The 12,316-nt window shown below is 42.4% G+C and overlaps 1 protein-coding gene across 2 annotated transcripts in view; it reads left to right on the forward strand.

Annotated features, from left to right (window-relative positions):
- ADGB (androglobin) overlaps positions 1-12,316 on the forward strand; it is a 243,210-nt gene that overhangs the window by 205,658 nt on the left and 25,236 nt on the right. The window contains exons 31-33 of one of the 2 annotated variants that reach the window (XM_066595947.1): positions 1,665-1,829; positions 2,750-2,855; positions 5,575-5,674. In XM_066595947.1, the coding sequence (XP_066452044.1) occupies positions 1,665-1,829; positions 2,750-2,855; positions 5,575-5,674 (371 nt within the window). The remainder of the gene's footprint in view (positions 1-1,664; positions 1,830-2,749; positions 2,856-5,574; positions 5,675-12,316) is intronic. The other variant, XM_066595948.1, reaches the window with a different exon arrangement.

Consider the following 12,316-nt stretch of genomic DNA (forward strand, 5'->3'; position numbering starts at 1 on the left):
CAGAATGGAACTTCTATTTCGGCAACAAGCAAACGGTGGTCTGTGTTTGCTGGAGCTTCTGCCCCGCGGTATACTCGATACGATTTGACAGAATCGCGATGACGAATGAGTATATGGTCCAGTTCCTTTTTTGTTCATCCATCGTTGGATATCCAGGTAAACCTATGAATGCTATGTCTCTAGAACCAGGAGTCCAATGTCATCTTTGTAGCCAGGAGTCCAGCGACCTGGGTTTGCATTCAGGTCCCCGAGCACTATGAGTACATCGTGTGGAGGGACTGACTGCACGATGGCGGCAAGCTGGTCATAAAAGGCATATTTGTCTGCAGCTGCGTGTTCTTCAGTTGGTGCATATGCCACAATGAGGGACATGGGATCGTGACGATGAACAAACCTGGTGTACAGCAGACGTGGAGAGATCGGATGCCACATTTCCATGGACTGATTTATGGGAGGGCGAAGGGTCAGTGCCACTTCCTGGGTGTGGTCCGAGCCACTGGAGTGTAATATGGTGGCGCCATTAACCTTGTGCTGGTCATGATGCAGTAGACGAGCATCAGTGATGCCAGTTACAGTGATGTTATATCTAGCCAGTTCATTGATGAGTGCCGCCTGGAAGCCAGTCCCGTTCAGAGTAAGGACATTCCATGTGGCAAAGCGGGTAACTGAATGCTGGTCAATTTTTGGGACCCGGTGATCAACCTTCATCCAGGAAGGGCCGTCCCGAATTAGGCTTTTGGCTCTTTCCTTCATGTGTGCACTGTGAGGTGCTGGTTGGCAACAGGAACTCGGGTTTTTCAGGGGCTCTAACCCTGGTACTTGAAGTGCTAGCCATTGTTTTTTGATCGGGAGTCCCTGGATACTTTGTCGCATTAGGACAGGGGGCGACAGGAAGCACAGTAATGAGGCCCATTTCACAAGTGTATTGGTACTAGGCCCTTCACTGTTGCCTGCTGTTGTTGTTTGCCTCGACTAGTAGGTGTATCCGCCTTCAGCAAGGAAGGAGCCGCTGCTACCCGGCCTTCACCAGAGCTTCGTTAGCCAGCCGTATTCGAGGTTCCTGACAGGCCTTCACAGCTACCATAGCGGCCACCGTACTTCGCCCTTTCAGGCAGTCCCCTACTTGACTGTTGCCTGTCTTCCACGACGAGGATGTGAGGTTGGACTTTTGGGAGACAATGGAGGAGAAGGCAGAAGTGGTTTTTACCGTGTAATACAAATTATATTAATATTCACGTACTTTATTTTCATGTAAATGTATTATTTCAAAAAAGAAAAAAGTAACATTTTTAAAAAATCTGTGTGTGTTTTACTGTACTTCTTGCATGTGCATTCATAGAAATGGGCAATAAGTGTTATTAGTTCAATATTTGCTATTTTTGGGTGTAAAAGCGCAGTAAAATAGAGCATGATACGATCCCCATGAAATTGGGCAATGAACTGTGGAATTTCGCGGGAAAATCAATAACAATAAGGACTAAGAGTCTGTACTTCAGAAAGTACAGTAAACAACTTAGATAGGCATGTGGTAGCGTGACCTTTACAGCGCAAAATGTGACGCTAGTGCAAGCGTTTTCGCGCCTACGGTCTTCTGAAGGAGCCCTTAGTGTTGTGAAGTGTTTTCTCTTTCAATGACAGTCACTGTTGCTGTCAATGTGTTGCAGACTCAGCTGCAGACGGATCTAAGCAAACCTTCCTGGATCCTGCGACTTGTCAGTGAAGCAAGTGCGGCAGACACGCTAGAGGTGAAGAAAGACACTGAGCACATAGATGAGATAAAAGCCTTAAAACAAGCTTGGGAGTTGGCAGAACCGGGTCGAGCTGTTAAGGTAACTCCAAGAATAAACAAGTCTGCAAATATTAGAATAAGAGCTCATACACATTTACGTATTTTCGGTCCATACTACATGAATATTTTTATGTGCATAATACGGGCAGCATAAACCCCATTGATTGGCATTGGGTTATAAAGACGTTCATATTTTACACATGTCAAAAAAAATCACAGTGTGGCCTATTTTGGTCCATACTACAGACCAAAATTACCCATTGAAGTCTAGGAAGAACACAGCAAATATGCAGTTGCACGTGTATTCACTGTGTTTTTATGCAGGAAACAGTGGTTAAAAAAAATTGTGACATCATTTGGCCCTTCTGGTGGTTGGTTTGTGTGCATGCAAAAAAAACAGACGCATTAAATACACACGAAATACACCCATATATTCACACAGTAAAAACTGCATATTTCATGAACCAAAACTGCATGCGCCCGTATGATCGAGCCCAGGGGCGTAACTATAGAGGATGCAGGGGATGCGGTTGCACCCGGGCCCAGGAGCCTTGGGGGGCCCATAAGGCCTCTCTTCTCCATATAGGGAGCCCAGTACTATGAATAAAGCATTATAGTTGGGGGCCCCGTTCCAGGTTTTGCATTGGGGCCCAGGAGCTTCAAGTTACGCCTCTGATCGAGCCCTTATAGTAGTGAAATGTATTAGAACCAATTAAGGCTCTGTTCACATCTGCATTGTTTCCATCATAAATGGAAGCAACATAGTGCCAGACGCATCACACAGAGACCAATAGACCCCCATTGACTTACAGTGGGGTTTTACCAGTCTTCATTTTTTTTAAGTAAAAATAGTGCTGCAAACTATCCTTCTGAGCAAAAACAAATCTGCAGTACAGATGTGCACATAGCCTGCGTCATCCATGTTCATCTTTCAGCGTTTACTAAAAACTGTACTTACAGGCTTTACAGTCACGACTGCAATTTGTGAACAAGCACATGCAGAAAGGTCCCTCTGTGCAGCCAGAAAATGTCCCTCCGAGTAACCAAGTTTCAGCTGGGGAAGAAGGTAAAAACCAGTGCGAGTGTGTGAAAAATTATTTGAGCTAGATGCAGTTTTGGTCATTGTTTCTAGTCGTTTATGAAAAATATGTCAGCAAGTCGTTCCTTGTATGTTCGCTTACAACATACAATCACTAGTTAAGCAGCTAAAAGCTTCCATCTAGATCCTGCTGTGAGGGAAATTATATCTGGTATAATTTAGTTTTGTATTTCAGTTTAAGGTTGTCTGTCCACGGGCGATGATCCACCAGCGACAAAATCGCCGACGGATCACGCTGTGTGAAGCTTTCCATTGCTATGGAAAGAGCAGCGCCGGTGTCCACGAGGGGAGAATCATAGCGATTCTCCACTTGCGGGATTTAAATGGCAGCATGCTGCAATTTGCCACAATTCTCCGCGGTGAGCCTATCTATCAAATAGGCCCACCTTGGAGACCTGACAGCGCTCCCCTTCCTCCCCCGCTGCGGAATATTGCTAGCGATATTCCGCCTCAGCCGTGGGCAGGGGGTCTAAATCTGCTTATCCCCATACACAATGAGAGTGTGATGTATTATTTTTTATCTAGAGAAGTTTCTACATAAACAGGGAAAAAAAATGGATTCTAATCAAGCACACAAACTAGCAAAGAGATAAGTAAACAAATGTGATCATTCTTTACACTTGTAAGAAAAAATTGTTTTAACCGAATGAATGATGTGGCTGTTTTTAACTTTATCGTGTGGCAAAACCCTACTGAGCATGTCTGATAATTTCTCTCCCTTTTGATCACGTCATGAACTGTACTCATGAGAATGACCTATCAGCACATGACATGTTGTAATGTATCTGAATGTCACACCTTCTTTTGTCTCAGTTGCAATAAAAAACTTTTTTGCCGCCATTATTAAATCGGATGCCCTTTGGTTTTACACACTATTCTGCGTGTTATTCATTGTCTTCTCTGAGCTAGTACCAACCACACCTAATATGGCATCCACAGTATGTCCAAGAGCGTACTTGCACTAACACTGCAAGCAAACGTAATTTGACAAAAGTTCACGTTTCTATTGTGGGGTGAGAGGTGACTGCATTGATGCCACTCTATCCCAAAAAGAAAAAAGTTAAGGCAGAACAAATCCATCCAACATTTTTGTCTCCTGACATCTATAAGTGTTACAGGTAAAAGAATTTGCAAAAAACGCTGTACTCCAGGTGCATAAATGGTTAATAAATGTATGAAAGGCACTTACTTTTAAAAAATTGCAGTTACTAAGTAATCGTGAGCATAAGCAGTGGGAGCCTAATCAGCCCCCAGCTTTAAGGTCTCAGGATCAGCAGAATCTCTCTGTGTCTGCGCCTCCCGGTAACCACCAGGCCATCGCCTCACCCTCATCTTACCTTCTGAATATAAGTGTCTTTCATACATTTATTTATTACCCATTTACCCCATCCTTATGTATATAATCAGGGATTAGGTGGTAAACTGGACCATTGGCTCATTATTTTGAAGGCAAATCAGGACTTGCAGTGTGGTGCCCTGTCAATTGATGTGCGGTCTGCACCAGATGAGTCCTGTTTTACCGATTCTGCCAAATGTTTATGCATCTGCGAAAAACTTTTTTCTCCATTCTTGGGGTGCTGTTTTGTATCTGCCAACAAATTTTAGATTGTTGGTAAATCCTTTCAAATATGTCAGGATCTTTCAGCAACGGCGCCCACATCGAACATCTGTAAGGTGCTTTAAAAGTTTAAAAAGTTCTTCTATCTTTTCATGTCATTCTGGCTGTTATATGTCAATTCATGTATGAATATATCAGCTTTACTTTTGCACTATTCAATTTGAATTTCCCTGTACATTCAATACTCATCATATCTGAAGCCAGCTTTCATACAGTCAAGAATCTACCATGAATATGAACCCCATTCTTTTGAATAGAGTCATATACATGAGTAAATCTTTCTCGCACCGCATTGTGGTGTGATTAAAAATCATGGCATGTTCTAACCTTTCACGTTTCTCTGAATGCGTCGCCCATCGTTTTTAATGAGACTGTAAAACACATTGCATGGTGTGCAATGAACACGAGAGTATGATGCCAGGTTTCCCATGGAAAACAATGGGAAACACTCTGATTCGGCTGAAAGTAACGCCAGAGGATTGAAACCTCACAGAAGTGATGGTAGGCATTTCATGGCCCAATTTCACGCTCGCCCGTGTGTGGGTAGCCTAACTGAGTAATGCAGTGATAATATAGAAGACAGCCCACCCACACACAACTCAGAAAAAGATTACACTCCCTAAGCTCCGCCCTCTCTACCTTGTTACATTTTGTCTATAATTTTCCAGACATTAGGCCAAATTGTGTCTACTATTCACATGAGAAAGTATAGATTTGCATTATAATTTACACCAATTTCTGGCTTATATTATAGTAAATTTGTTGGACTGATGGTGGCCACACCCTCCCACCTAACCCACCCACTTTTCACAACACTTCTCAAAAAGTGTGAGAGGAGGTAAAAGCTACAGATTGCTGAAATATAGCGTTTCTCAAAATTTTCAATTTTTACACACAAAGAAACTGGCATAAATAGTTTAATAAATTCCCCTCATGATTTAAAGAACACTGTGATTTTATAAATACTCGTTATTTGCTCATTAGGTGTATTTTTTGTGTGCGTGTATCTGCAGAAATGGAAGCTATTAGTAGTTTAATACATACGTTTTATCTCTTTCTTGCTTTCAGTAGCACTGACTTCCAAAATTCAGGAGCCTCAGTCGTCTGAACCTGAGATACCAACACCTAAAGGAGAAATAGAACCATTGGATTTATCTTCTTTTATTAGGTAAAATTTAAATTTTAGTTACAAATCAGGGGAGTACACAAAAGTCATGGATCCCCATAGTGAAACTTAGAATCAGGTCCTCCAAAAACTTAAAGAGAGCATATCTATAATGCCTAATCTCTAGTATACCTGTAACTAATGCAGTCACCATATAATAGTCAGATACCAGATGTACACAGTGATAGTGATTACAGTGCAGCTAACCCCAGTAATCACAGGTGACACCATCTGTAATTGGTTATGTCCGTTCTGGTTCCCTATCGAGGCCTAGAAGACCATGCAGATTTCTTCCGGCCATGACTCATCCTAAACTGCCATTACCCCCCAATGAACCTCTCAGTAACCCCAAACTCCGTGACCCTCACTTGTGTCCCCTCTGTTGCCCCACAAGGTACTAATGTCTCCTCTGTGTCCCCACAAGGTACTGATGTCCTTCCTTTAGCCCCACAAGTTACTAGTGTCCTCTCTCTGTGCTCTTAAGGCTGATTTAAACACAATGATTATCGCTCGAAATTTGCTCAAAAGCTATAGTTTAACAATAATCGTTGTGTCTATCTTACGCCCGTCGTGCAGTGTTCGTTAAAGATTCGCTCATCATTGCCTTTCAGTCCACTTAAAATCCATCGATCAGCCGTTTGCTTTTGGTTTGGTCAAAATGACATTGTTCAGTTGTTAGCGATTTTAGGGGAGTTTTCAATGCAAACATTACACATCGATAATACAACGACTTAAAAGCCCGACGTTTTACGACGATTTTCATTAGGAAAAAAACATCTGTCTTTAAAAGCAAAACCATCACTCACCTTTATCGTTATAATGAACTAGCTGATATACCCGGCTTCACCCGAGTTAATTTGGTACTGGTGTTTATTAGAGACTAGCGTACCCGTCGCGCGTTGCTGCGAAGACAGACATACATACATACATTCGTTTTTATATATCTAGATGACGGCAGCAGCGACCACTGAGGTTTTGTAGGCCGCTGCTTCCCCCTTGCAGGCTGAATAAAATAGCCGTTGTGTGGAACATCCAATTTATCCGGCTGCTGTGGCTTCTTGGGAAGATATCCTAGTACATGTTTGCCCACTTCCAACTCCAATGGAGACTGACTGTAAATGGCTGGCGTGCTCTAGTATTTATGGTTTCAAGCTGTACGTGTCATTGCATACAGTCTATCTATCTATCTATCTATCTATCTATCTATCTATCAGGGTTATTGCATACAGTCTATCTATCTATCTATCTATCTATCTATCTATCTATCTATCTATCTATCTATCAGGGTTATTGCATACAGTCTATCTATCTATCTATCTATCTATCTATCTATCTATCTATGACATCAGGAAATGAGAGAATTAGATTCCGTACGTAAAATTTGAACGCTAATTCTTTGGCGCTTTGAATTGAATAATCGAGTTGGGACCCATTAACTTTTCCTATTTATGACATAATCAATGCTCGTGCCAAATTTTAAGTTTCTATGACATTGGGAAGTGAGAGAATTAAGTTGGGATGAGACATAAGGCCTTGCCCATAAGCATTCCCCAACCTCCAAGAACTGAACCTACCTACCTGAATGAGATTTTGTAGGCCGCTGCTTCCCCCTTGCGGGCTGAATAAAATAGCCGTTGGGTGGAACATACAATTTATCCGGCTGCTGTGGCTTCTTAGGAAGATATCCTAGTACTTGTTTACCCACTTCCAACTCCAATGGTAATTGGCTGGCGTGCTCTAGTGGTTCCAAGCTGTACGTGTCATAATACAGCCTTAATGACATCACAATGCAGCTTTATAGAACATGTTGGGGCATGTTCAAGGGCGTCCGATGTTGATGACATCAGTGATGACATCACAATAGCAGGTGGCTTACTTACTCGATCTACGTGGGGGGGGGGCGTAACTTTCGACGACGCTCGCGCGCCATTTATCGTAGGATATTTGTACTATGCCTATAATCTTCCCAGGAGTGTACTTAACAACTTCCCAAAGTTTCATGGCGATCGGATGAATGGTGTAGTAGCGCATAAAGGACAAACAGACACGCACGCACGCACGCACGCAGACACGCACGCAGACAGACATACATTCAATTTTATATATATAGATGAGCGAGCATACTCGTCCGAGCTTGATACTCGTTCGAGTATTAGGGTGTTCGAGATGCTCGTTACTCGGGTTACTTTCATTTTCTTCCCTGAGAAATTTGCGTGCTTTTCTGGCCAATAGAAAGACAGGGAAGGCATTACAACTTCCCCCTGCAACGTTCAAGCCCTATACCACCCCCCTGCAGTGGGTGGCTGGCGAGATTAGGTGTCACCCGAGTATTAAAATCTGCCCCTCCTGCGGCTCGCCACAGATGCATTCTGACATTAGTTCAGGGAAAGTGGTATCTTGGTGGAGCTGCTATAGGGATTGTTAGGAGTATTTTAGGTTTCAAGAACCCCAACGGTCCTTCTTAGGCCATAGAAATCGCAGATCGCACCTATACGCCGGCAATACAGTGGAGCAAAGAATAAAAATCATTACTCACTTCTTCTGGTGTTCTGCGCCGCTGCTGCAGGCTGTCGCTCCCTCCTGGTTCCTGGCAGAGCATTGCTTTCTCTACGAAGGGCTTTAAATCCCTTAATAGTGGGACCTGGGAACTTGAGATGCAGCCCAACATGTAGCCCCTCGCCTGCCCTATCCATTGCTGTGTCGTTCCCATCACTTTCTTGAATTGCCCAGATTTTCACAAACGAAAACCTTAGCGAGCATCGGCGATATACAAAAATGCTCGGGTCGCCCATTGACTTCAATGGGGTTCGTTACTCGAAACGAACCCTCAAGCATTGCGAAAATTTTGTCCCGAGTAACGAGCACCCGAGCATTTTGGTGCTCGCTCATCTCTAGTGTTTATCTGGTGTTCACACGGAAAATCTTATGAAGTCGTGCTTACTTTAGAGATACCGGAAAAACATATGTTCACCATTTTGCATAATTCTCTGCGTTACCCAGGAAACACCACGTGGAGATAACCATGTGACGTTTACTTTATATAAAATGACATCAGGAAGTGAGAGAATTAGATTACGTACATAAAATTTGGACACTAATTCTTTTGCGCATAGAAATAATCAAGTTGAGACCCATTAACATTTCCTATTTATGACATAATCAATGCTCGTGCCAAATTTCCCGTTTCTATGACACCGGAAAGTGAAAAAATTACATTCCGCACGTAAAATTTGGACGCTAATTCTTTTGCGCTAGAATTGAATAATCGAGTTGGGACCTATGAACTTTTCCTATTTATGACATAATCAATGCTCGTGCCAAATTTCACGTTTCTATGACACCGGAAAGTGAGAAAATTAGATTCCGTACGTAAAATTTTGGACGCTAATTCTTTTGCGCATAGAATTGAATAATCGAGTTGGGACACATTAACTTTTCCTATTTATGACATAATCAATGCTCGTGCCAAATTTCCTGTTTCTATTACATTGGGAAGTGAGAGATTTAGATTATGTACGTAAAATTTGGACGCTAATTCTTTTGCGCATAGAATTGAATAATGGAGTTGGGACCCATTAGCGTTTCCTATTTATGACATAATCAATGCTCGTGCCAAATTTCCTGTTTCTATGACATCGGGAAGTGAGAAAATTAGATTCCAAACGTAAAATTTGGACGCTAATTCTTTTGCGTATAGAATTGAATAATGGAGTTGGGACCCATTAGCGTTTCCTATTTATGATATAATCAATGCTCCTGCCAAATTTCCCGTTTCTATGACACTGGAAAGTGAAAAAATTACATTCCGCACGTAAAATTTCGACGCCAATTCTTTTGCGCTAGAATTGAATAATCGAGTTGGGACCCATTAGCTTTTCCTCTTTATGACATAATCAATGCTCGTGCCAAATTTCACGTTTCTATGACACCGGAAAGTGAAGAAATTACATTCCGTACGTAAAATTTGGACGCTAATTCTTTTGCGCATAGAATTGAATAATGGAGTTGGGACCCATTAGCTTTTCCTATTTATGACATAATCAATGCTTGTGCCAAATCTCCCGTTTCTATGACACTGGAAAGTGAAAAAATTACATTCCGCACGTAAAATTTGGACGCTAATTCTTTTGCACATAGAATTAAATAATCGAGTTGGGACCCATTAGCTTTTCCTATTTATGACATAATCAATGCTCGTGCAAAATTTCCTGTTTCTATGACATCGGGAAGTGAGAAAATTAGATTCCGTACGTAAAATTTGGACGCTAATTCTTTTGCGCATAGAATTGAATAATGGAGTTGGGACCCATTAGCTTTTCCTATTTATGACATAATCAATGCTCGTGCCAAATTTCACGTTTCTATGACACCGGAAAGTGAAAAAATTACATTCCGCACGTAAAATTTCGATGCCAATTCTTTTGCGCTAGAATTAAATAATCGAGTTGGGATCCATTAGCTTTTCCTATTTATGACATAATCAATGCTCGTGCCAAATTTCCTGTTTCTATGACATCGGGAAGTGAGAAAATTAGATTCCGTACGTAAAATTTGGACGCTAATTCTTTTGCGCATAGAATTGAATAATGGAGTTGGGACCCATTAGCGTTTCCTATTTATGACATAATCAATGCTCGTGCCAAATTTCCTGTTTCTATGACATCGGGAAGTGAGAAAATTAGATTCCGTACGTAAAATTTGGACGCTAATTCTTTTGCGCATAGAATTGAATAATCGTGTTGGGACCTATTAACTTTTCCCATTTATGACATATCCAATACCGTGCCAAATTTTAAGTTTCTATGACATTGGAAAGTGACAGATTTAGATTACGTACGTAAAATTTCGACGCCAATTCTTTTGCGCTAGAATTGAATAATCGAGTTGGGACCCAATTACTTTTCCTATTTTGGAGATAATCTATGCGTGTGCCAAATTTCATGTTTCTACGACATCGGGAAGTTGGAGAAATTTTGGCGAGTCAGTGAGTGAGTGAGTGAGTGAGTCAGTGAGTGAGTGAGTCAGTGAGTGTGTGAGTCAGTGAGGGCTTTCGTCTTTATATATATAGATTTCAAACGATAATCTATGTGTCTAAATGGGGCTTTACAAGGTACTAGTGTCCCCTCTCTGTGGCCCTTCGTGGCACTAGTTAACTCACTTCTGTAGTCCCAGAAAGTGCTATTCTTCCCTCTATGTCTCTAGCCTTCCCTTGAATGTCTGTTCAGCAGCAAAACACAAGTCTGTCTGTAACTTCCACTACAGCTGGTCGGGATGCTGCTGTCTCAGTCAGTGCAGGCTGCCTTCTCCCACTCCTTCCTGCTGTCACTGCAGCATCGTCAAAGGGAAGCCGAGGAGGCAGCCTGCACTATCTTAGACAGCAGGGTCTAATGGACTTTACTGTAAGTTACTGAGAGACTTGTGCTGCTGGACAGACATTCAGGGAAAGAGAGAGGCAAATCAGCTGTGTGCCCATTCAACCCCACAGGCCCTGTAACAGTTGTGTGGTCTACTTACATTGGTGAAACTCCACTGTTACAAATAGTTTGATTAAATGTCTGCACAAAATGGAAATGCTGCTGATTTTCCGTCTGACATTTTTAACAGAAAATCCACACAATGTAGCAGTAAAAGTGGATGTTATCTGAATAAATCTTACCATCATGCTCCACTTCAGAAATTGGCCTGCAGTGCGAAATTAAAGGGGTTGTCCCGCGCCGAAACGTTTTTTTTTTTTTTTTCAACCCCCCCCCCCGTTCGGCGCGAGACAACCCCGATGCAGGGGTTAAAAAACATCACCGGACAGCGCTTACCTGAATCCCCGTGCTCCGGTGACTTCTTACTTACCCGGTGAAGATTGCCGCCGGCATCTTCTCCCTCCGTGGACCGCAGGGCTTCTGTGCGGTCCATTGCCGATTCCAGCCTCCTGATTGGCTGGAATCGGCACGTGACGGGGCGGAGCTACACGGAGCCCCATTGAGAAGATAAGAAGACCCGGACTGCGCAAGCGCGTCTAATTTGGCCATTAGACAGCGAAAATTAGACGGCAACCATGGAGACGAGGACGCCAGCAACGGAGCAGGTAAGTGAAAAACTTTTTATAACTTCTGTATGGCTCATAATTAATGCACAATGTACATTACAAAGTGCATTAATATGGCCATACAGAAGTGTATAGACCCACTTGCTGCCGCGGGACAACCCCTTTAAGCCTCCCTCACACAGGTGCTCGGCAAAGCGCTGCGATTTCAGGATAGGGCAAATGCAAAGAAGTACTTCAAATGAGGCCCAATAGCCAAATAAGCAAATGAATGGATGTAACCTTGTGTGGTTGTTTTGTCACTGCTCTTTCATTCTGAAAATTTGTTGTGATGAGCGCTCACAGACTTCACCAGTGTAATCTTCTCACTTGTACTTACGACATATTAGCAGAACATTTTGACCTGATTTTTGTTTTAGTGCAGTAATTTGGTTATAATACTTATTGTAGCTATTATTTACTGCAGTAATTAGTAGAGATGAGCGAGCACCAAAATGCTCGGGTGCTTGTTACTCGAGACGAACTTTTCGCGATGCTCGAGGGTTCGTTTCGAGTAACGAACCCAATTGAAGTCAATGGGCGACTCGAGCATTTTTGTATATCACCGA

Source organism: Eleutherodactylus coqui, chromosome 3 (genome assembly GCF_035609145.1).
Source record: "Eleutherodactylus coqui strain aEleCoq1 chromosome 3, aEleCoq1.hap1, whole genome shotgun sequence".
Lineage (NCBI taxonomy): Eukaryota > Metazoa > Chordata > Amphibia > Anura > Eleutherodactylidae > Eleutherodactylus > Eleutherodactylus coqui.